General features: G+C 44.0%; 1 protein-coding gene and 1 non-coding gene across 15 annotated transcripts in view; both read left to right on the top strand.

The window, feature by feature from the left end:
• The window catches only part of FGF1 (fibroblast growth factor 1), a 108,521-nt gene that overhangs the window by 66,624 nt on the left and 16,223 nt on the right, over positions 1-25,674 (top strand). For 12 of the 14 annotated variants that reach the window (XM_023187746.1, XM_023187751.2, XM_023187759.2 and 9 more), the window contains one exon: positions 19,677-19,879. In XM_023187746.1, coding sequence (XP_023043514.1) covers positions 19,711-19,879 — 169 coding nt within the window. In that variant the 5' untranslated portion in view covers positions 19,677-19,710. Of the gene's footprint in view, positions 1-12,767; positions 12,809-19,676; positions 19,880-25,674 lie in introns of those variants that run through there. The other 2 variants (XM_023187747.1, XM_023187757.1) reach the window with 1 other exon arrangement.
• On the top strand, positions 7,429-7,565 carry LOC111523293. The gene has a single exon (XR_002725492.1). It is a non-coding gene; the product is annotated as a small nucleolar RNA SNORA36 family (small nucleolar RNA).

Raw genomic sequence — 25,674 nt, forward strand, 5'->3', positions numbered from 1 at the left:
AGGAGTGGAGGACTGGTCAGAAGTCAGGGGATGAGCTTCGAACAGAGGTCGGAGCTGAGACATCTCTGATGGTGGTGTAGCAAAGCAGTAAAGTGGCCCGAAAGAGTCAAAGGTAAAAGGCAACTCCGAAGTTGCTTTCAGCCAATGCTGCAGTGGGCATTCTGTTCCCCGTGAGCCTGGGGGCATGCTGGACTCCAGCAAGAGTCACAGGCCCACACTGCTGGAATAGTGTACCTCAGGTAGGGCACATGCACAAAAATAGGTGCAGGGAAATTCCATGAATGCTGCTGAGGAAGTTTAGGCAAAGGAAGCAAGCCTCTTCTTTTACGAGGGGATTCTGACACTTAAGTCAGCAGATCTAAAACTTTCACATTAATTTCTCCTTTACCTTAAAGAGCAGACATATACATCAGAAAGGAGGTAGAGAGAATACAAGGAGTAAAAATGGAACTGAAGCCTACAACAGGTACAGACGTTCGGAAACGTCTGAGTAAAAACCTTAACAAAATGCATGTGCTTTCCCCCAGTAATTCCATTTCCATAAATTCTTCCTAAGGAAGTAATGGGATAGTTGGCAAAGATGACTACAGCAGTTTTGCTTATAATAGTGATAACGAGTAAACGACCTATCCCAGTACTTCGGGAGGCCGAGGTGGGTGGATCACGAGGTCAAAAGATCAAGACCATCCTGGCCAAGATGGTGAAACCCTGTCTCTACTAAAAATACAAAAAATTAGCCAGGTGTGGTGGTGGGCACCTGTAGTCCCAGCTACTCGGGAGGCTGAGGTAGGAGAATCACTTGAACCTGGGAGGTGGAGGTTGCAGTGAGCCAAGATTGTGCCACTGTACTCCAGCCTGAGTGACAGAGCAAGACTCCGTCTAAAAAAAACCCTAAATGTCCAACAGTAAAAGCTTAGTTGACACAGTTTTGCGCGTTCCTATCGTGGCCTCCTATGCAACCATTACAAATGAAGGTGTAGGTTTCTGTTTATTAATGAGAAGGAAATTCCTAATGTACTGAGTAAAGTCAGATCAAAGAGTAGGTTATAAAACAGTTCTAAATATATGTATATATGATTCTGCTTTGTAAGATGCTTACATCTCTATAAACAGAAAAGTTAACAGAAGGTGTCTCTGGCAGATATGATCATGGACAATCTTTTAAAAGTTTTCATTGTTGTTCATCTGTATTTTCTAATTTTTATATCACTCCCTTATAGTTAAGCGTTTGTAGGTGGTCTGATGTCCCCTGCTTTGGTGAACTGATACAACACTAAAGCAACAGACCTTAAATATTAATTATTTGTTTCCCAAAAGTATGGTACATGTGCTCCTGTTGATAAAAGAGAAATTCTGAGTGGTACTGAGAAGTATCTTTGAACAACACTGCAGAGAGAAAGGAAGCCCCCACCTTTAAGTCTCCTTAGTCATTTTGTTTATTCAAGGAGAAAACCTTGGCTTGGGACAATTATGTTTTCAACTTCCCTAGAAGAACTGCTCTTCTCTCTTCATAACCAAAAGAGCTCAGCAGACAGGAGGCAGCATCTAAGCAGAAGTCAATCTCATTGCTGTGCTTCATTGTATCGATCTTTATCACTACCTTCTATTTATAGGAAATGTTTGCAATTACACCAGGGAGATAAAGCTTGCTTTAAATAAGAAAATTAGGCTGGACGCGGTGGCTTGTGCTTATAATCACAGCACTTTGGGCCAACATGGTGAAACCCCGTCCCTACTGAAAATACAAGAAAATTAGCTGGGGGTGGTGGCACACACCTGTAGTCCCACCTAATGGGGAGGCTGAGGCAGGAGAATCGTTTGAACCCAGGAAGCGGAGCTTGCAGTGAGCTGACATTGCGCCACTGCACTCCAGCCTGGGCAACAGAGCAAGACTCTGTCTCAAAAAAAAAAAAAAAAAAAATTAGCCAATTTAAATAAAATTTAAAAGTAAGGAATGAGTTGAGCAGATAATGATCAAAGTAAGGAAGTAAGGAAGGCAGCGCACGTGTATTGAAGTCTGAGGCAACGGGTGTTAACTAAAGCTACCCCTACTGGAATATCTGTGCACTGAAATATCCCAATAGTTCCCCCAGGTCTTCATTTCTATCTTATCATTTTAATATAAAAACAATAGCATGGAAATAATAAATGAGCAATTTGCTCAAGTGATGACCCAGCCAGTGGGGAAATAATTTCTGAACAGGATTCTGAGAATGTCCAGATAAATCCTGCTAGGAGAGTGATTGGAAAGAGAGGTTCCTAAGAAGAGGTAAAATGTCTTTGCAGTGTTTGCCCTGAGGAAAGAGGCCCTTCCACAGGAAGAAGGTCAAGTCCGGTCTATTTTTGTAAGTATTTTTCAAGTGGTTAGCGGACGTATTTCCTGTGGTTCCCAGGAATTCTGCAGCAGGCTCTCAGGAGGATGTTGGTGATAGGGAACAGGGACTTGATGAGCGAGAATCAATAATTATCTCTATATTTGCTTCACTTTTTTCTATAAAAATAATCTAGGGGAAAAACACTTGCTTTAGAAGAGCAAAGTTCATTACAAAGAGCAGAATGGGATATGAAAGTCCCTTAGTGTGTAGCAGAGTCCTTAGGTCAAGATTCTACAAGCTGAAAATTTATCTGTTCACTTGTTCCCTCCCTCCCTCATTTACTCAATAAATATCTGAGAAATTCCTCTGTGCCGGCCATTGTTTGAGGGTTGGGCAGAAGGTGTTGAATAAACATGGCTTCTGTCCTCCAGCAGCTTACAGTCCAGTGTGGGAAAAAGATGTCAAACAAGGAAACGCATGAATGGATATATAATTAATTACAGATGATGGTGAATGTTGGAAGGAAAAGAACAAGAGGCTGAAAAAGAGAATCATGGAGGTAGAAAAGGAACTTACCTTAGTTGGGGAGGCCAGGGAAGACCTCTGAGGAGGTGGCACTTCAGCTGCCCTCTGAAAAGGGCATGGGAGGCAGCCCTTGCGAAACTGTTAGGGAAGGGCACTGCTGCAGAGGGACCAATTTGTAGGAAGGCAGTCATACAGAGGAGACCATAGTGGGCTCAAGGACCCAAGGGTACATGCAGTGGCTAGAATAGAGGGGCAAAGGAAGGGAGGAGCAGTAGGTGAGGCCAGACCATATAGGGTCTTACAGGCCATGGTAAGGATTTGGATTTTTCTTTACGGAAATGGAAAGTCATGAAAGGTTTTAAGCTAGGGAGTAGCCAATCTGATATAAACTGTAAAAGATCTCTCTGGCTCTGTGTGTAAAAGTGATGGGAGGGGCCCAAGAACAAAAGACAGGGCTATTTCAGAAGGTAAGACAGGAGCTGCTGGTGGATTGGACCCACTGTTGACAGTGGGGTTGGTAATGAGTACATAAATGTGATAACCCTTCACGGCAGTCCAAGGGCTTATTAGCAGACCTCAGAGAAGTCAGCCAGCTAACACAGCTGGGACTAGGGTAAGGTGTGGGAGACACTTGCTTTGGGTAAAAATGTACTCAAGCACTCAAGATAAATCGTATCTTAGCCTACACACGGTGGTTCACGCCTGTAATTCCCAGCACTTTGGGAGGCTGAGGCGGGCGGATCATGAGGTCAGGAGATCGAGGCCATCCTGGATAACATGGTGAGACCCTGTCTCTACTAAAAATACTAAAAATTAGCTGGGCGTGGTGGCAGGCGCCTATAATCCCAGCTACTCGGGAGGCTGAGGCAGGAGAATCACTTGAACCCAGGAGGCAGAGCTTACAGTGAGCCGAGATTGTGCCACTGCACTCCAGCCTGGCCAACAGAGCAAGACTCCATCTCAAAATATATATATATATGTATATATAATATCCTATTTTAATATATCATATTTTAATGCAGTATTTTTTAAAAATCCAATTTAATGCAAAAATATCTCTGAATAGAAAAATACTAAATAATAATAATAAAGAAAGGATGGATAACAGTGATAATGTGAGCAAAACAAACTTGAAATGGGCCCCCACGAGGCTTACATTAGTGTGCATGTGCAACAGTGTGGAGTGAGACAGACAATAACAAGTAAATGAAAAAGTAAATATGATCCTGAATTATCATAAACATCATGAAAGAAACAAATTTCGGTCTGAGATAGAGGACAAGGAAGTCAGGAGGGCTTCCTTAGATAGGCTGGCCCTAACGCAATTGGATTTGGAGGCAAATGCTCTGCCTGGAGATGCTATGTGTGAAGGAAAATTTTTGCAGCCCAGCGCAGTGGCTCATGCCTATAATCCCTGAACTTTGAGATGCCAAGTGGAAGGACTGCTTAAGCCGAGGAGTTCAAGACCAGCCTGGGCAACATAGCAAGAACTCGTCTCTACTAAAAATAATTTTTTTTTTTTAATTAGCTGGTCATGGTGGTATGTGCCTGTAGTCTGAGCTACTCAGGAGGCTGAGGCAAGAGGATCACTTGAGCCCAGGAGTTTAAGGCTGCAGGGAGCCGTGTTCGTGTCACTGCACTCAAGCCTGGGCAACAGAGCAAGACCCTGTTACACACAGAAAAATAATTTCTGCAAATCAAGCCTATCAAACTTCCTACATTGTATAACATTTTACAATCTAGTAACTGGAAAGTTTTGAACAGATCTATAGAAAAGTTACTCTCACCACTGAGGGTTCAAGAGTACAATATCATGAAACACTAGAAAATGTTCTGCCTTCAGTCTGCCCCACCCCAGGGGCCTATCTAAACGTCTAGATTTATCAAATTTCGTAAGAGCCCACTGAACCTGACAATGCCAAGAAGGAGCCAAGGTATGTAGGATCTTGAATGTGAAGAGGAATTATGTGCGAAAAGACGGCAGCTCCGAGAAGCAAGGAGAAGTCACCCTGGCGTTCCTCCTCACTTCTTGTTGCCTAATCTGCTTTCAAAGGCCAATAAATTCAAAATTCTCCATTTTTCAAACAACCCCACCCAACACAGTGATCCTTTAATCTCTAAACATGACAGGGGGCAGTGGACATGAAGGATATAAATGGCTTTAAAAGGTCAGTTAGAAAAAAAGAAACAAGGAGAGAAACCATGAGGAGTTGAAGGGATAAAAGCAAACCGTTTTGAGCTACCTGCCAAAGTTAAAGAAAACTCCCATGAGAGGCTATGTTTGACTGATGAGTGGACTGCCATAGTTATTGGCAACTATCTCTAGCCTCATGGTTTTTCTGATGCCAACTGGCATCTTTTCTTTTCTTTCTTTTTTTTTTTTTTGAGATGGAGTCTCGCTCTTTCACCCAAGCTGGAGTACAATGGTGCGATCTCGGCTCACTGCAACCTCCTCCTCCTCGGTTCAAGCGATTCTCCTACCTCAGCCTCCCGAGTAGCTGGGATTACAGGCACGTGCCATCACGCCTGGCTAATTTTTTGTATTTTTAGTAGAGGCGGGGTTTCATCATGTTGGTCAGGCTGGTCTCAAACTCCTGACCTCGTGATCTGCCCGCCTCGGCCTCTCGGCTGATTACAAGTGTGAGCCATCGTGCCCAGCCCTGATAAATGGCATCTTGACTGCAATGTGCACCTTTCTGAAGATGCTAGATACCAAGGCAGACTTATCTCTTAGTATAGCTTCTTGGATTCAAGATTTTAACTCACCTCCAAGCCCTTTCCTCCCTTATCAGATACCAGGCATGTCCTGGGGCCTTTGGTGATATTCTCTTGCTCCATCTCCTTCCCATAAAGGAGGATTCCTTTGCCTGCCAACAGCTGGGTTGTGAGTGGAGCCGGGTGTAGAATACTAGTGATGTGGTCACAGGACCATGAGAGCCGTCAGTGGTGCTGAAACAGGGAGCAAACAGTGCAAATGGGAGAATGGTTCCTTTTGGACTGTTCATGTGGGATCAAATGGAGTTGGTAAGTATATGGAACCTCTACAAATAGACCACATCTTTAAAAAGAAAAAAATGCAAAAAGAAATAATTTTACATTGTCCTAGTGTAGGCTCTGCAAAACTTGGTGCTTGAAGGCTAGCACTGGGGCAAGTGACTATTTTCTTCCTGTCCTTTGGCTGTGACACCAACTGAGTCCCTTTGCATATCCTGGGCCCTGCTCCCCTGCCTGCTTCCTGTGTGGTGCTTGGGGCATGCTGGGGCCTCCATGGCCCCATCTCTATTTCAAGATCCAGAATAGAGTCTGACATATGAAATGAGCTCCACGGGGTTTACATTCCTTCTTCGTATCCAAGCACCTTAACACACAAACCCACACGCTGGGATTGCTAACTGTTCTTCCAGAGATGCCTGGATATTGTCTGCCTAGCAGAAATATTAGTTTTGTCCTTTTCATTTTTTAATGTTTTGAGGGAGCCTGGGCCCCTTGGAAATGGAGATGACATTAAAAACTGATGTTTCGGAACTGAGGGTTTAATTATTGACTAAGCCACAGATTTGCTTTGGTAAGCTGTCCAGCCTCTCTGCATTACACTTCTGTTGGCTGGAGAAGAAGGGGAGGTGTTGCTGTAGCCCATATGATAGAGAAACAGCAAATACAAAATGATTGTGAAGTACCTCATATAGTGTCTACATGACAGCTATCCAGAGATGTTTGTTTCTTCCTACCAAATGCTCCGGGAAACCCCAACTGCTATCACAGTTCAGATAATCAACCCATTAAACACAGGTTCATATTAACAAGGATAATGACAGCTGACATTTCCTAGCACTCACTATATGCAAGCCCCCTCCTGGGCCTTGTCCTATTCCTTTCTCATGCCACTGTGATGAGATCAGAGCTCTTAACAGTTTCATTTTACAGAGAAGACAACTGGGGACCAGAAAGGTTACATGACTTGCCTGGTTTGCAAGAACTTAATGACACAGCAGAAACCCAAATCCAGCTCTATGACTCTCAGGTTGTGAGAATTTCCATTTTCATGACATTTCCAACCCAGTCTGAAGGAATCTCTGGCCTCTCCCCTGCCCTTCATCTGCAATGGCAAATGGCTGCCCTGACAAGGGCCAAGATGGTCTCACAGGCTGCAGGGTCGCCTAAAGGAGGCACAAGAGTGACAATCAGGAAAGTGCTGACGGTGGGACGCCACACCCGGGTGAAGAGGACAGGCCATCAGGGGAGGAACTTGCAAAGTTCCATTCAATAAAAACAGATATCTCCTTCAGAACATGAACAAATGGACTGTGCACGTTCCAGGGGCTGGTAGAGTAAAAAGAATAGTGAAGCTCGAGGGTCACTCAGTTCAAGGGGCATTTTATTCGCTTATTCACATTTATTCAGCAATGAAAATAGTGGACTCCAGAGTCAGCAAACCCTACCTTCAGATCTCAGCTCCAACATGTTTTAGGTTGGTGCAAAAGTAATTGCGGTTTTGCTGTTCCTTTTAATATTTAGTGGTATGACCTTAGAAAAATGACGTAAACTTTCTGAGCCGCACTTCCTTAGCTGCCAAATGGGGGAACTCAGACAATGCCTTGAGTTCAGTCGAGGACAGCTTCCCTTTTCTGTTAATTAAACTTTGGAACGCCGGGGCATTAAAACAGGCTAGGGTAGGTGATTGCACAGAGAGTATTATTCTATTCATTTCCTTCCTAGCCAAAAAAAAGAGCAATACTTTCCTAACAGAATTTGAGGATTAATTAATGTAATGTGCTTGGAACCATATCTGGCATACAGTAAATGTTCAAAAAGGGTCATTATATTATTATTTGTGGACATATTTTATTATTTACGGGTAGGCCCAGAGTCGGCTATTGAGTAACAAATGGTAGGGCAAGCCCTCAGCATTGCTAAAGAGATAACAAACACATACTTCAAAAGACTGCGTCTGGAGAAGCTAAATATTCTAGGTCAAGAGGGAAGAAAACAACAGACGCAGCAAACAGACCATCTTCCTATAAGCTGGAAGGTTGGCCGATTTCGAGAAAGGAATGTCCTTGCTGGGCTGGTTCTGGAAATTGTAACTTGCACAACAACAGATTCAAAAGATTTTTGGAGACACATCAGTAAGAGAAGGCTAAAGGAGGCGGTGAAGGGCTGCCAGAGCCCCTGCAGAATCACTTTGCATTTGGCGTGAAGCCCTGGGGTTTTAACGTGTCCGTCTGCAGGAAGGATATTTCCATTTAAGATGTGTGCAGGTCTTCAGGATGGCCCAGGGCCGGCAGGATGGTTTGGACCATGGTGTACCATTAAAGTTCAGACAGAATGGGGGCCGGCAGAGCACGCCATTGCACCAGGGAGCACTCTGTTTTCCCTTTTGGAGTGGATGCTGTTTTCTCTAGGCACTTAAAAGAATTCCTGACCTCCAACTGAATGATGTTCTATGAGGGGAAGTATTTTGTGGGTGAATAAGCTAGACTGCAGAGAAAAAAACATCCAGAATCAAGAGAAGAAATAAAGGATACCGTGTGTGTGTGTGTGTGCGCGCGTGCGTGTGCTTGTAGTTCTCTACTCTTCGTTCAGAAGTGTGCAAGCTGGGGCTGGGACTGAGCTGTTTGGTGACACAGCTGGATCCGATAACAGCCCCCACTTCCTGCCAGTTACACTAGATGCAAGCCTCTATGTCCCTCTTATCTGAAACGTGGCTTGATGAGTCTGGTATGGCTAGATTGTAAACTCCTTAAAGGCAGCAACTGATTTCTACTACCAACCAGTAATCCCTTATTTGAAAAGCCTTGGGCTAGATATGTTTCAGAATCCCGAATTTGGGTAATTTTAGAGACGTAGTATGGTGTATATATTGTATATTATGGAACAACTCCAGTGCGGTCTGGGACACTACCCTAGAATCAAACACATTAGTAACTATACCAGATTATGTAAGTATTATTAACACAAAGCAGAACAAATAGACTTTAAGTCTCAGGACAGTTTGGGCCAGGTTTTGCCACAGTCTATTATGAAAGAACTTCTAGCTTTTAGAGCTTTTTGAATTTCAGAATTGTGGATTAGGGATCTCAAGTCTTTCTTTTTCTTTCTTTTCTTTTTCAAGTTTCCAGGACATCTGCAGCATTCTGCCCATGGCAGGCACTGAGTAGAAGCTGTTGATTTCTAGAGTATGTGACATCTTGATTTCCCTCAAATAATATTTGATTCTAGAAACCAGGGGACAGTTTATTCTCAGTGACTTGGGGAGTCTTTAGAATTAAAAGTATCCTAAATTAAAGAACAGAAGAGAATGACTATTAAGAGAAGGACTATTAAGCCCATTCTCTGTCATCCTGAACAGTAACACATGTAGACCCATGAAAATATACTGAAAATTCATCCTTAGCACATCATGTTGAGCACCTAAGCAAATGAGAGGAGTGCATCATTGCATATAAATGACAATGGAAAGTTCTAATCTATCACTTAGAACACGGTATTTTTCGAATACTCCTAAAATATTTCTAAATGGGCCAGGCATGATGGCTCATGCCTGTAATCCCAGCACTTTGTGAAGCCAAGGCGGGAGGATTGCTTGAGCCCAGAAGTTTAAGACTAGCCTGGGTAACACAGAGAGACCCCATCTCTACAAACACATTTTTATTGTTAGCCAGGCAGCCGGGCGTGGTGGCTCACGCCTGTAATCCCAGCCCTTTGGGAGGCTGAGGCAGGCGGATCACCTGAGGTCCGGAGCTCCAGACCCGCCTGGTCAACATGGTGAAACCCCATCTATACTAAAAATGCAAAAATTAGCCAGGTATGGTAGTGGGTGCCTGTAATCCCAGCTACTCAGGACGCTGAGGCAGGAGAATCACTTGAAGCCGGGAGGCAGAGGTTGCAGTGAGCCAAGATTGTGCCATTGCACTTCAGCCTGGGCAACAAGAGCAAAACTCCATCTCAAACAATCAAACAAAAAAAAAGTTAGCCAGGCATGGTGGCCTAGGCCTGTGGTCCCAGCTACTTGGGAGGCTGAGGTGGGAGGATCGCTTGAGCCCAGGAATTTGAGGCCACAGTGAGCATGAGTGTACCACTGCACTCTGCACTCCAGCCTGGGTGATAGAGCAAGACCCTATCTCAAAGAAAAAGAAAAAAAAAAAAAAAAAAAGGCCGGGCACGGTGGCTCACACCTGTAATCCCAGCACTTTGGGAGGCCGAGGCGGGCAGATCACAAGGTCAGGAGATCAAGACCATCCTGGCTAACATGGTGAAACCCCGTTTCTACTAAAAACACAAAAAATTAGCCGGGTGTGGTGGCGGGTGCCTGTAGTTCCAGCTACTAGAGAGGCTGAGGCAGGAGAATGGCGTAAACCCGGGAGGCGGAGGTTGCAGTGAGCCGAGATCACTCTACTGCACTCCAGCCTGGGCGACAGAGCTAGACTTTGTCTCAAAAAAAAAGAAAGAAAGGAAGAAAGAAAGAAAGAAAAAGAAAGAAAAAAAAACTTAAAAATGAAATGACTCAAAATATTTCTAAATATGAAAAATCAAGTTTGTTCAATCCTAAATCATTACCAGATGATTCGTAAAAGTGACAAAAGGGGCCGGGCGCGGTGGCTCACGCCTGTAATCCCGGCACTCTGGGAGGCTGAGGCAGGCAGATTACCTGAGGTCAGGAGACGAGCCTGGCCAACATGGTAGAAACCCCGTATCTACTAAACAAATGCAAAAATTAGTTGGGCGTGGTGGCACATGCCTATAATCCCAGCTACTCGAGAGGCTGAGGCTGGAGAAATCACTTGAACCCGGGAGATGGAGCTTGCAGTGAGCCAAGATTGCGCCACTGCACTCCAGCCAGGGTGACAGAGCAAGACTCTGTCTCAAAAAAAAAAAAAAAAAAAAAAAAAGGTGACAAAAGGTTATACAGCTTAGGTGATAGTCAAGCTAACATCTATGGAACGCTCACAAATTCTCCAGTGCTGAGATTACAGTGACTCTGTTCAGTAGCTACTGTTATGTAGCCCCATTTTGCAGATGAGGAAACTGGGGCACTGTGAGAATGAGTCATTTACTAGTGAGTGTCCAACCAGGATTCAAACCCAAGTTTAGCAGTATGCTGGGTAAACCAGCTATCAGAGGAGAAAAAAAAAAGAGAGAGAGAATTTTAAAAGCCCTGGCATTTGCCAATTTCTATGATATAAACACTATCACCAGAGTTAATTTCAAGATATTAATGGTTTAATAATAGTAAAATTCCTGAATATCTAATAATTGGTTTACATGAGCTTGTGGGAGCTGTCTCCTGCACACCATTGTCAAGTCCATCCCATAGTCAGGTCCACAGTTTACTGTCAGCCACGGAAGACGAGATTTCAGCTCATGGAACAAAACTGGTTTTGGGGGCAGCATGCTGAGATGCTAGCCCAGGCCAGTCAGCCATGGCTACACTTCTACCTCAGACCCAGTACAGATCACAGAGGGTGGAGCAGAAGAAAAAGAAAGCAAAGAACACACTGCCTCCCTTTCTTCAGCAAACTTTCCTTCACCAGGGAGTGGAAGATGGGTCCCTGCCAGCCTAACATGCCTTGGCAGAAATAACAAAACCTGGATTTTTTTTTCCAGGCCTTACAAATATTTTTCTTGGTTAGATACGTTCAGACTTGAGACTAAAGGAGCTGATCACTTCCATTCTGAGAGCCTTCATTTCCATAGTATTTTCTTTAAAGAAATAAGGAAGTATTTATTACAAGATAGGGACAGGGTTTGAGCCTGCTTTTAACCAAAGGTAGGGTATTCTGGCCTAATTTGAATCCAATTAAAATACATTTAGGCTCTCAGCTTAGCTTTTTGGTCAGTACCTGTAGGACATCACCTGCTAATTAGGTAGTCTGATAAGACGTTCCATGAGAGGCTCCTGAGAAAGGACTGACCCTTCAATCAACAAGAATTCACAGGACACTAATTATGCATAGGTATTTGCTCAATGCTGGATATAGAAAGAAAAAGGCATAGTTTCTGTCCCAGGGTCTCAGAGACTAATGAAGGAGTCAGTCAAGTATACGTAGTTAAATTACATTCATTTGCTTATTCAACAGATGTTTATCAAATGCCCATTAGGTGCCAGGCATTTTGCCAGGCACTGGGATACCATTGTGAGCAAGACCAATCGGTTTGTACTAACATGGAGCTGACAGTCCAGTCATGAAGAGAGACATTAAATAATCACAAGAGTGAATGTGTAATTAAACACTGGTAGTAAGAGCTATGAAGAAATGTTAAATGGTCCTATGAGAACTGGAGGAACCTAACTCAGTTCAGGGAAGCCAGGAAAGGCTTTCATGAGGAATTGAGAGTTGAACTAAGATTTGAAGAAAAATTAGGAGTTAACCAGGGGAGCGGGGGAGAGAGAAAGAAAGGAACATCACTCCAGAGGGAACAGCATGGGCAAAGGTCCTAGGGTGGGACATGTACCCTAGAACTTAAAGTATAATAAAAAAAAAAAAAAAAAAAGAAAAGAAAAAAATGGAAGGCAAGTTTGGAGGGAGACGTGGTGGGAAATAAGGCAGAGGGGGAGTAAGGGCTGAACCTCCTGCAGGCCACAGCAAGGCTTTTGTTTTTGTCCCGGAACAATGGGAAATCACTGAAGAGTTTAGGCAGGGGGATATAGAAGGGAATTACACCCAGCGCTGCAGTGAAGTAAAGGAAATGCTGTGTGCTGTTGAGAGAGCACAGGGGAATGAACCCACCTAAACCGGTATACGTGAATTTTAAGAAAGAGCAGGGAGGTTAGGGTTGGGGGATGTGTCCAAATAAGGCTTGCTTGAGGAGGAAATATCTGAAATATCCGAAATATCCAGCTAAATTTTTGAAGGGTGAGTGTGACTTCGCCAGACCATGGTGAAAGGGTGGAGGAAAGGAGAAAGAGAGAGAGAGAGCCAGAGAGAGAATACTGTTGGCAGCAGCAGAATGTTTGGGCTAAGATCTGGGTGAGTATGAGGGTGTAGGGGGACTATAAAAAGAGGCCAAAAAGAGAAAAAGTCACAGGGTTAACGATAAGAGCCTCACACGTCATGGCAGGAGTCTGGGTTTTATCTTGAAAAACAATGGGAAATCAATGACCCAGTCAAAGATCTACAGCAGGGGAATGATGAGTTAGAATGGTCACTAGCAGCAGAATTGACAGTGGATTGAAAGAAGGCAGTGCTGGAAAGGTGAGACCTGCTGCAGCAGCCCAGGTGAGACAGGTGCTGGGTCTGTGCTAAGGCAACAGCAGTGAGGCTGGAGAAAAGAGAATGGCTTTAGGAGACACTAAAAAGGTAAAACTGAAAGGGCATTGTCACCAACTGAAGGGGTGGGAGTGACTTCTATTCTGCCCAAAGAATAGTCTCAATGAAACATATTCTTCTATTTGGGTTGTCTTGCCTTATGACCTGGTACAGGGTCAATTTTTGTAAAGGTTCCATGTGTCCTTGGTAAGAATGAAGTTCACTTCATTGTTGGGTACAAGGTTCTTTTATACACTCATCAATTAAATTTACTAGTGGTGTATTTCAATCTTCTACATACTTATTAATATTTGGTGTCTGTTTGCTCTGTCATTTATGACAGAAATGTATTATAAAATCTCCCACCATAATTGTGGAGTTGTCATTTTCTCTTTACATATTTGTCAAGTTTTGTTTTATATATTTTTGAGGCTATGTTATTAGATATATACATGTTTGGAATTTGCATATCTTTCTGTTGAATTAATCCACTTATTATGTGGCAATCCCTTTTATCTTTAGTCATTCTTTTTGTCTTAGACCTATTTTATCTGATATTAATATAGCCACACGAGTTTTCAATTTTTTTTTTTTTTGAGACAGAGTTTTGCTTTGTCTCCCAGGCTGGAATGCAGTGGTGCAATCTCGGCTCACTGCAAGCTCCACCTCCCGGGTTCTCACCATTCTCCTGCCTCACCCTCCCCAGCAGCTGGGACTACAGGCACCCGCCACCACACCCGGCCAATTTTTTGTATTTTTAGTAGAGACGGGGTTTCACCGTGTTAGCCAGGATGATCTTGATCTCCTGACCTTGTGATCCGTCCGCCTGGGCCTCCCAAAGTGCTGGGATTACAGGTGTGAGCCACCGTGCCAGGCCGAGTTTTCTTTTTTTTTGTTAACATTTGTCTGGTATCTACTTTTCATTCTTTTGCTTTTAACCTTTCTATGTCATTATGTTTTAAATGTGTCTCTTGTAATCAGAGTGCAGATGGATTTAAAAAAAAAAAAAGTAGCTAGTAAATTTAGCACGTTACATTTATTGTGATTATAAATATATTTGGATTTATTTTGGCCACCTAATTTTGAGCAATTTTTTTTACTTTATTTCCTTTTTTTCTTTTTCTGGATTATTTTGGAATAGCACAGGGTTTTTTTGTTTTTGGTTTTTGTTTTTTCTTGAGACAGAGTTACGCTGTTGTTGCTCAGGCTGGAGTGCAATGCTGCAATCTCAGCTCACCACAACCTCTGCCTCCCGGGTTCCAGCGATTCTCCTGCCTCAGCCTCCTGAGTAGCTGGGATTACAGGCGTGTACCACCACGCCCGGATAATTTTGTATTTTTAGTAGAGATGGGGTTTCCCCATGTTAGTCAGGCTGGTCACGAAGATAAGCAGTTTTATTTTTTCCACCTTATGCCCCTTACCCCTAGCAGTTGCTGCTTGGACTAAATACATTCTATTTATTTTCTTTTAGTAGTTACCTTTAACATTTAACATGTATATTTGACTTAACAAAAATTAAAGTTAATATCTCTAAGGAAAAGTCAAGATTTTGGGTGATGCCATTTATATAGTCACAGGGAGCGAGGACTTAGAGCATATTTGGAACCAAAGCTAAGGCCTGTTTTGTATGTGCTGGGTTTGAGGATACATCCAATTATCACCTTAGCAGGTGTCTGTCTACACATCTACCTTCAGTGGCTTTATACACTTTGCAAAATATCCTCCTTCATGGGTATTCCACATTGCTTACATAGTGACAGGGATTAAAAACAAAACTAAAAAATAAATGTCAGTGTTTGCCTTCCTTTGATTCTTATCACCGTCTTTCCTTCCAGCTTAGTTTCCAGGGACAAGCTGAGCACAAATGTCTCCTAGAAATAATGGGCTTTGCAAATAACTATAATAACTATATAGTAACTGTCACTATATTAACTGTCGATAAGCTGAGAACTGAGTCTGAAATGCAGACCAGGATTTTTTTTTTTTTTTACATAACCATGGCTTACCTTTGCGTCCTTCATCTTCTCTGCTATGTTTGTGGCTTATATCACAGGGGGAGGAACTTAGCTCATTTCTGCCAAATATGGGAATGAAAAACTTCTATTTTCAAACCAATTAAAAAATCATTTTAAATTAAGCATTTAATCACAGCTGACTTAGATCACACCAGGCTCCAACTAGTTCAACATAACCAATTACTACTATCTCCTATAGGTCAGGTCCCATTTTTCAAGTGCTGTATGAATATTGTACCCATTTAATCCTTCAGACGACTGTGTGAGAGGCAAGGTGAGAATTATTAGAGGAAACATCTCAGAAGGAGCGAATGACTCGCCAAGGTTCCCAGAGCCAAAGTGGTTGCTTACTATCCACATCCTGTTCATGTGTCAGAGTCCAGGTTCCCTTCCAGAGCCCACAGCTGACAAAGTATGTCAGCCTTAACACAGATGTTCCAATAGGCTTGGCGTTCCTCTAACCTGGATGTCACTGATAAATCAAAAAAATCATCTGGATTTCCTAAAATCTCCCCAGTGCCCCAAATCTCAAAGGGCTGGGCTTCGTGCACAATGATAACATGGAGTTCGCTGGGCTTGATCTTCTCCGTTTCCCAACACAACACAGACAATCCCCTCCTCTGACAGCCACTAAAAATAAAATAGTAACAAGAAGCAGAGCTTATAAATTTCCATTACACTTAATGCCTGATTTCACTTAGTTAATGGATTCATTTGTCAGAGCAATTTGTGTAAATCTCCAAGGGCCTGCTAAGGTTGCTGCCTTATGGTTTTATCACGTCATATACTTCCTTTATTTCTATCCTTTAACAAATAGTGGATTGGCAAGGAACTTTGGACCAACTACTGCTCAAACTATAGGTAAATTACAAATAAAGTTTAAAATAAGGGCTTTTCATGCCCCAGGGGTTTCCTTTAGCAACAAAAAGGGATTTCATTTTTTGTATATTTCAGCTGAGTCATCAATCCCAGCTACCATTGTCTGTCAGTTTCATGTGGACTCCAGGCTTATTTTCAGGAGCCTACTTGTCTCCTTCAGGTTTTCAGGTGTGCATATGAAGGGTTTGGGGAGCCATCTGACATCAGTATAGGCACCCTCATGATGGTCCCTCTCACTGAGGGGAGCAGGCAGAGAGCAGAGGTGTGGCCTTGTATAACTGTAGGTACACTGTGGTCAGGAGGGAGGGGCCCCTGAGGACCTGCTGGGCTCTGGCCGAGGTCAGTTAGCCAGTGAGAACTCCACAGTGATAAAGTCTGGGCTGTATGGCTCATACACACATGATCTAGAATCTAGGTGGATCTAGAAGAAAGGCCATTCTTTTTTCTTTCTTTTTTTTTTTTTTTTTTTTGAGATGGAGTCTCGCTCTGTTGCACAAGCTGGAGTGCAATGGCGCAATCACTCCACTCACTGCAATCACTCACTGCAACTGCCGTCTCCCAGGTTCAAGTGATTCTCCTGCCTCAGCCTCCTGAGTAGCTGGGACTACAGGCACGCATCACCACACCTGGCTAATTTTTGTATTTTTGGTAGAGATGGGTTTTTGCCATGTTAGCCAGGCTGATCTTGAACGCTTGACCTCTAGTGATCCACCTGCCTTGGCCTCCCAAAGTGCTAGGATTACAGGCATGAGCCACCATGCCTGGCCGGAAAGGCCATTCTTAACATGAAATTGCCCCACAATCAGAAGCAAATGGGGACCTACACTGAAGGAAGTCAGAGACAAGGAGAAACAAAATTCAGCCCACCTGAGATTGACAATACAAATGACTATCTGTTCAGTTAAGTGGCAACCACTAGTATATAATTATTGTCTCCTGTACCAAATGAAGTACATAACTGAGGAAGTGCTTGGAAAAAATAAATGAAAGAAAAAATTCATTATCTCTTAGTTGTACTTTAAGGAAGGGGAATCTGGCGATGGTTATGTGCTAATGGAGAGGTGAGGCATAGAGATATCCACATTGGGAAGAGCTAAATTGCTTTACTTTAGAAGTGGATCCAGAAGGGAGTGGAGTGAGAAGTTAGAGTGAGGGGCTGTGTGGAGAGAGGAGTGAGTGGAGAGACAGAGGAAGAGACAAAGGGAGAGAGAGTAAGAGAGCCAGAGGTGGGCACAGAAGGACTTAGAGGCTTATGGATAAGAGAGAAGGTTTGGAAGAGACAGTGAGGATGGAGAGAGATTGTACTACGCAAGGTAAACTCTGCAATCCTCTCTGTGAAATTGACATAAATACAATTATATATATGTGATATTATATTTATTTTCTGTCTGTTGCTGTATTATGTGAAAAGAATTGATCCAAGTTTCACCATATGGGATGGAGAGGACATTTGGGACGGTCTGACTTTAAATATAGTTTATATGGTATATGCAAAATTCTCTTTGGGGTTCTTGGAGGCACCTCCAACAGTAGCTGAAACCAGGGACAATGGCGGGCCCATGTGGCAGCAGAGTGGGAAAAATGTACCAGACACGTTAAAATACCAGGAGCAGAGAAAACAGATGGAGGCTTCCAACATGAGCCCTCATTTTAAAGTCCTAAGGACAAATTATTGTAATTGGTGTCGATTTATGAGGGAACTGTCTCCTATGAGAGCAGCTCCACAAGGCTGCTGCAGGCACTGATGGATGGTTAGTGCAGGGAAGACAGCGTAGCTGCTGGTCTTCCGTGATGCTCACGAAGCTGCCGGTGTGGGCTTCTCCTGGAGAAGGAGGAGATGCATGGAGTCCTGTTTCATGGATGACATGGGGGCTGTTGGTGGAGACTAGCCAACATTTGGGTCACAAATGACTAAATATATGAATGACAAGTTAATGGTGGCAGATGTACATGCCAGGCAATGGGTGAAAACCCCACTTCTCATAAAAAGACTAGTGTTGATAAAGTCACTAAACCTTTTCATGGTGATCAAGAGAAAAATGGGGCTTTCTGTTCCGATTCCTTTTGTGGTTCAGCTCCATTGCTTACTAGCTGTTGCCCTTGGGCAGGTCACTGAACATCTCTAAGCTTTGGTTTTATTTTATTAAAACTGAGGATAATATTAGTGTCCACTTCAAAGGATTATGGTGAGATTACTTGAGATAACCTGTAGCCCAAAATACATTAATGATGAGGATGATGATTTTTATTCTAAGACCACTTGGTAATCAATATGTATTGATGATCACATTCACTACTCACACTTACAAAGTGCAGCCCCCAGGCCGGGCACGGTAGCTCATGCCTGTAATCCCAGCACTTTGGGAGGCCGAGGCAGGCGGATCATGACGTCAGGAGTTCAAGACCAGCCTGGCTAATATGGTGAAACCCCATTTCTACTAAAAATACAAAAATTAGCCAAGCATGGTTGTGCACTCCTGTAATCCCAGCTACTCGGGATTAAGGCAGGAGAATTGCTTGAATCAGGACCTGGGGGACAAAGGTTGCAGCAAGCTGAGATCGTGCCACTGCACTCCAGCCTGGGCTAGAGAGAGAGAGACTCCGTCTCAAAAAATAAAAATAAAAAAAAAAATTTTAAAAAGGTGCAGCTCCCATGTTAGTTTCCTGGTCTCTTTTTGGCCTCTTTCTTTTCAGAGTCACCAGCACCTCCTTCTCCTAAATGGTGGAGCAAGTATATGTTTTCACCAATTCTAATGCTCATTGGTTTTGTTTTTTAATCCTCTGAGGTGTACGTGATGCATTTTCACATTAATAATACAAGTTTGTATATAGTGGCTACATATAATGTTAAAGGTATATTATATATAACATGGTGGTTTCTGTGTTCTATCACACATTAGAAAATAGCTAGGATGAAAACAGCCTGTGTGTAAGGGACAGACCCACCTTCTCTGTGCCACATGAAGCTATGTGGAAAGCTGTGGAATGGGCAGGAACCAGGCATAGCCTTCATAATCTGTCTCGTAACATTTCCTTTGATATGGTGTTTGCCCTTTAAAAACCCCACTTACTCCCACTCTGTGCCTTTTTCCCTGGTTCCAGCTGTGTTTCCCCCAGTAAATCCAGAAGGTTGCCTTAACATACTAACCCTTTGCTGTCCCTGTTGTGTCCCTGAAAGGCCTCCTGTGCCTTTGGCTACAGGTCCTGAATGTCCAGGCCATCTGTGCTATCTGCTTCGCTGTACCTCATCAAGACAGCGTGAGGGTGGAGGGCAGAACCTTGGTCCTGGCCTCTCAGCTTTTGTGGGTTTCAGCCAGACCCTGGGTGTTATTTTAGTGCAACTTTGGTGTTTAATTTGAGGATGTGTGTGGACCAGAAGGAGGGACCAAAACATGATTTTTTTTTCCCCTTGGTCAAATGATTAAATTTGAAGTTCTAAAAAATGCACAGTTTGGTCCAAAGCTGTGTCCAACTGGGAAGAGAGAAATGCCCTGGAAACCCCTCCCAGGCCAGGGACCATCCTTCCTTAACCACCAGCCGCCTCACAGGCCTGCGGACTGCGGGCATCACCTGGGCAGGCTGTGCTTACTCACTACCCAGGAGCCCTGTGCCCTGAAGCTGTCCTTCCTCTCTTCAAAGTGCATTTTGTGCCTTTGCTGGAAGAACCGACTACAGGTTTGTTCAATTTCTTACAGTCTTGAAAGCGCCACAAGCAGCAGCTGCTGAGCCATGGCTGAAGGGGAAATCACCACGTTCACAGCCCTGACCGAGAAGTTTAATCTGCCTCCAGGGAATTACAAGAAGCCCAAACTCCTCTACTGTAGCAACGGGGGCCACTTCTTGAGGATCCTTCCGGATGGCACAGTGGATGGGACAAGGGACAGGAGCGACCAGCACAGTAAGCCCATCTCTATGGCACCCCCTTCCCTTTCTGACATCTTCTGTAGTCGAGGTGGGAGGAAGGTGCATATTTAAGTACAGGCACTTGCTTCTCCAAGGTTCTATTCAGGCATGACACATCCAGAGTTGGAGTCACATAAATGTGTAAAATGTCTGGGTTTGGAAAATAGTGAGTTGTGGGGGCCACCACTTACCCAAACGTGTCCTATTTCAAGTTTTTTAAAGCACTCTCTGCTGACCCAACAGAACTGGCTGCCGGTGCTCCATCCCTGTATGTTTTCCCAGGTTTCTGTAACTAGTGAAAGATCTGGCCCCAAAGGCTAGTCAGGGGTCTGCACGCTCCATGATGGGATGAACCAGATAGGTATGGCGGTAAATCCTGCACAGAGATGTGGGCTCCATTTCAAGTCAACTGACTCTCCTGGTTATGTTTCCACTGGGCTTGATTTGTGAAATCCTAGTTCATAATCGTAGTCTTACACATCATAAATTATGCAGCTTTCCCTCTGCGTATCACGCAGATGTGGCGGTGGTAACCAGCAGAGGTAAAGTCATTCTCCAGACCTTATAGAAACTGGAGAGTAGGAGCGACTAGCGCCAAATGCTGAATATCTCTTCCAGCACTTTCTGGCAGCCCGGTTCTCAGAGGTGTTGATAAATGAAGGTATGACTCTGGAGAAAAGAATCTTCTTGACTCTCTAAGTATAAAAAAATCTCTTCCTTCCGCTTTGATACTTCTGGCATTGGTGTGTATGTTTGATATTAGGTGTCCAGGTCCTATCGTGATGTCATCTGAGATTCCCTGAGTCCCACTGCAGCATCAGAGGTTACAAAGAAGCCTAAAGCCAGATCTAGTCCCTGCTTAGAGGGTCAGCAATCTCAAGAGTCAAACATAAAACAAATCAAGAGAAGGAAAATCAGGAGACACAGAAGAAGCCAGGCAGGCAGGAAGTTTCTGTAGGACTGGCTTTAAAATGCAATACAAAACACTCACTTTGACATGATGGTTTATACATCAGGTGGTCTTAACTATTCATGGACCATGCACCAGAGGTTGCAGGTTCTAAGCACAAATGACCACTTCACTGGTGCTCACGCTCTACCCTCAGATGCACGGGTAATGGAGATGGACGCTGACGTTTACACACGAGGTGACATTGTTCCTTCCTCCCCACCCACCACACAGACCCTTGAGATGAGGAGCAGGAAGGCTGACGCTGGGGCTTGCAGCTGCAGAATTAGCTCTTTTGGGCTTTGTTTTGATGGTTTATCTTCAAATGGGCTTGCTGAATGCCTTATTCTCAGTGAAAAACAGGTGTCAGAATGAGGCAAAAAAAAAAGACTCTAGTTTGTTAAAAAGCATACATAAGCAACGGTCACCGAAAATTAGCAAACTTAGATTGTAGTCCATTGTGTCAGGCATGATACACAATTCATGTGATCTGCCCCACAGAACACAAGGGAACAAGCTTTAATTCCTCTGGGTTTTAAGTGTTCCTAGTACATCTTACCAATTTTCTGAAAAAGTAGGGAATGCTCTCCGGTCCTCAGAACCCAAGAGGAAAGACAAGCTTCGTGATATGTTCCCTGGGGTTAAGCTAGCTCTTCTGGGAAACCTTGACTTCCGGAGTAACAAAAGGCTCCAATACTGGAATTTCTGTAGCAATGGAAAATGGCTTCATTGTTGTCATTCCATCATTAGCAAAACAGACTGCACTCTGGGTGTGTAACGCTGGCACAACTTCTGGAGTCCACAGTGGATTTGGCCGCCTGACTTAGGATGTCAGGAACCCCTAGAAAGGAGCACAACGTAGGCCTGGGAGATTAGGTGAGGATTTCTGCATTCAAGGAATGCCAGATTATTTTCCAAGTAAACTTGGGCAACTGCACCTTTCTGTCCTCACTTTTCTCATTTTACAAAAAGAATACTAATATTCCTTGCCTCACAGGTTTCTTGGGAGGGATAAATGGGATAATAAAGTGAGAGTTCTTGGCACAGTGGCTGGCACAGAGGAACAGCACAGCACGTGTTGGTTCATATTGCAGTTATCATCATCGAGCCTTCTATATAATCAGCCTAGCATATGGTAACAGAGGGTCGTATTTAAGGACCTTCCAGACTCTTCTTTTTTACAGTACTGCCACCCAGGAAAGCCAAGGGACTAGATGCAGGCTTGGATTCAGGGTCTCTCTGCCAACACTCGGAATTGTTGTGTGGGCCTATCATTTGCTTACTTTGAACTAAGAATAAGGACCAAGAGGACAGAGATCAGAGGAAGTGGGGTGGGTGGTCAGAAGCCCATCCCTGTACCTGTCATTACTGGAACTGGATATTCCACTGCAGAGTCAGCAGGCTCGAGTTCAAGCCTACTCTGCCCCTTTCTACCTGGAACAGCCCTGGACAATTAACGTTCTTGCCATTATGCATTCTTTCTGTTTGCAAACTCTGCAAAAGAAGCTTCAAACCCCCAACCCTGGGACTCTTCCAGTCCTTTCCTAACTAGAAATTTAAGTGTCTCCAGTGTTCCCAACTAATTTTCAGGAAAATCGTTTAATCTCGCTAAGACTCAGTTTCTTCACCTGTGGAATGGAATGGCAGCATTGCCCAGTGTGCCTCATAAGGGCGAAACTTCTATTTACTAGGATTCTGCAGGTGAGAGGCGTCCTGGGCACGGATGTACTCCCCGAATGTGGTTCTGTCGCCCTCTTCTGCCCAGTGGTGGTACTGCCAAAGCCCTTCTGAGTTTCAAGGGTTATTCAGAAACAGAATTGCCTCGGCCAGGCATGAGGCGGATGCTCCCTGGCTACATGTGATCCGCACGGCCTGGCAAGGAGATATTTTCGATTCCTTGATCACTAGTTTGAGCATAATTAGAGACTGAGGTGACAGAGTCACATGTTAAGACTTCCTTCAGAAAGAGCGTTTCTAAAAGCCAATCGAAAAATTTAAAAAAATCACACAAGATAGAACCGTATGCCTTTGAGCTCTACAAGGCAGAAATAACTCTTTTCATGGCTTCTCTTTGTCCCAAGGTCATTGATCTTTCCTGAGCAAGTGTATCTTCTTCCTACCTCAAGGAGAATGAGTTTCCAAGTACCTAACCTTTCTTATAGTGGTATAACCCTAGGGCAGATGCTTGTGTGGGGGCCATTCTAATAGAGACTTGAGTAAGATGTCTCTACTGGTAGACTTCTGGCCTGCAGAGAAGATGGTTGTGGTTTGTCCCGTTACCATTCTTCAGATCACTGCTGCAGGCAATTACCAATATGGACTGTGGACACTCGTTACGCTGCCATGCTAGGAAGGCCGGGCAGAATCAGCCAGGGACTGCTGCATAGATCCCAGCGCTGATGGACACAGTTTGTGAGAAGGTTCATGTTGGCCCCTAAGCTTCAGCTCAGGGAGACACATAAATGGTGTCACCATGAGAGGGGGAGGTCCTGGAAGAGGATCAGGTCTGGGGGAAGATGGCCAGTTCCATTTTGGACACAAGCATTTGAAGAGTGTCTCATGTACCATGCAGCCGTCCTTGGGGTTACAATTCTCCATTTATTTGTGCAATTATTTAATGGTTTTCCCTCCTACTGGACTCCTAGAGGATAAGGACTTTGTCTCTTATTGCTCAACACTACAAACTTTGTGTCTAGCACATTGCCTGCCACTTGGTAAAATGCCCAGTAAACATTAATTTTATAAGTGACTGAACTGTATTGGTGGCAGCTAAATTCAAAGTCAACAATATATTCAATAAACATCTATGAGTCCTGATATATGCTGGGCATTGTGTTGAACTCCTCCACTTCCACCTAACCACAACCTTGAGAGGTTACTAATTATCATCACTCTAAGAACACTGCAGCTGACAGGCATGACCAGCTCCTAACTGGGAGGGCTTGGCACCGACCACATCTTCTGCTTCCGGGACTAAGGCTCCTTCCGTATCCCACCACCACCTGACACCAACATCATGACAGCAGTTCCGCCCCACAAACTGATTCAATACACACATCTGTGCTGTGGCTCAGATGGGTGGAGGTCAGGTCCCAGCACTGCTATTTACCAGCTGTGTCATCCTGGGACAGTTACTTCTCAATGTGCCTCAGTTTCCTTGTTTTAAAAGCAAGAATGACAACAGCACCCACTCATCGGAACGTGGCAGTTTTAATGTGGTAATGTTTGTAAGAGTGTTTAGCACACTGCTAGGCACATAAGTGCTCCAAAAAAATGATATTGATCATCATTCTTCTGGGATTCCTGAGCCTTCCTCACCTAACCACCTGACCTGTTAAGTCTGTTAGATTAAGTGAATGCTATGCTTGCTCGCAGAACTGAGGGTGACTCTTTGTCCCAGCTTCTCTGGGACTACCTGGGTTGAAGCCCCTGAGGCCTGACACAGAGGCATAATGTGCCCAGGCACAGGTGCAGCAAGTCCCGCCGCGTCTCACTCCTTTGGCAGGGCAAGTCTGCTCTGTGTTTGATTCTGATCTTTCTGGGGAGTTTCCTCTCTGGTGAAGGGGGACCATGACTTATCCCTCAGTGGGATTATTAACTGGAACAATAATTAGAGAATAATTTCCTTACGAGCATTCCAAACCTGCAGCTGCCTGCCATAGCCCACAACCCCTCACCTCCCCAAGCACGCAAGAGGCTACGTGGGGAGCGGAATTACCGGCACCACTCACTGCACAAATGGAAACGTTCTTAGGCAAAGTGCGTGCCAATCAAATATTTATAAATCAAGCCACATCCTAAAGGCAGTAGCAGAATTCACTGGTCAAAACAATCCTACCTTGCAGCCCTTTCTAAAGGGCAGGTTCCTCTTCATGAAATGCCTCCTGCCCTATTGCTTTAGGGGAGTCCAGACCTCTATTCTCTGGTTGGGATCACTCAGCACCTAGCGGGTAAGGTACTGTATTCCCCACCAGCATAGACCCAAAGTCAAAACAGCTTTTCAAATGACTACTATGGGGAGAGCTGGACCCCACTGCCAGAAGTCAGAGAGAGGGGAAGGTCTCCAGGCAGGAATGTACTCCACAACAGGGTTCTCTCGCCTCGGTCACACGTGATGGAAAGGACTCCTTGCCCTCCTCCCCACAACCCTCATCTGATTACATAGAGGACTTTTATACATAAACTTTAAAATACACACACACACATAATATATAATATATAAACTATATATAATATATACATATATGTCATTCAGTCTCTGGACTGTATCAAAATTTTCCAGGCACCTTTTTTAGATCTTAAAGAAGCAGACACCTTTTAAGATAAGGGTTTTTTTCATATATGTATTTACATGTGTGTGTGTATATATATTTATATATAGATGTGTGTGTGTATATATGTGTGTGCGTGTGTGTGTGTGTGTGTGTGTTTTAACACTGGAATTATTTTCCCCCAAATTCAATTTTTCCCCTTCTCTGTCTTTCTCTAATGTTTTACCAATCCCGGCTTGTGGCTACATTTTAATTATAAGTGCCACTGACATAAAACAACCTCACCAAGTTCTGAATGAGGCTGACCTCACTTTGCGTAAACACGGCAAAGGACGGGAAGTCTCCAACCCAGAATAAACCAGGCACATAATCTCTCTTGGCCTCTCTTTGGAGAGCAGAGGCGGAAAGCAGGCTTAGAGGCCACGGACAGACATGCTACAGAAGCAGAACCTCTCTCTCCAGGCATTCTCCTCCTTGAATGCACCAGTTGTGGTCTTATCTTTACATTTTCCTGGGATGGGACAGGCAGATGCTAGGATAGCCTGGGGCTCAGAAACAGGGTGCAATACC

Source organism: Piliocolobus tephrosceles, chromosome 4 (assembly GCF_002776525.5).
Source record: "Piliocolobus tephrosceles isolate RC106 chromosome 4, ASM277652v3, whole genome shotgun sequence".
NCBI classification, from domain to species: domain Eukaryota; kingdom Metazoa; phylum Chordata; class Mammalia; order Primates; family Cercopithecidae; genus Piliocolobus; species Piliocolobus tephrosceles.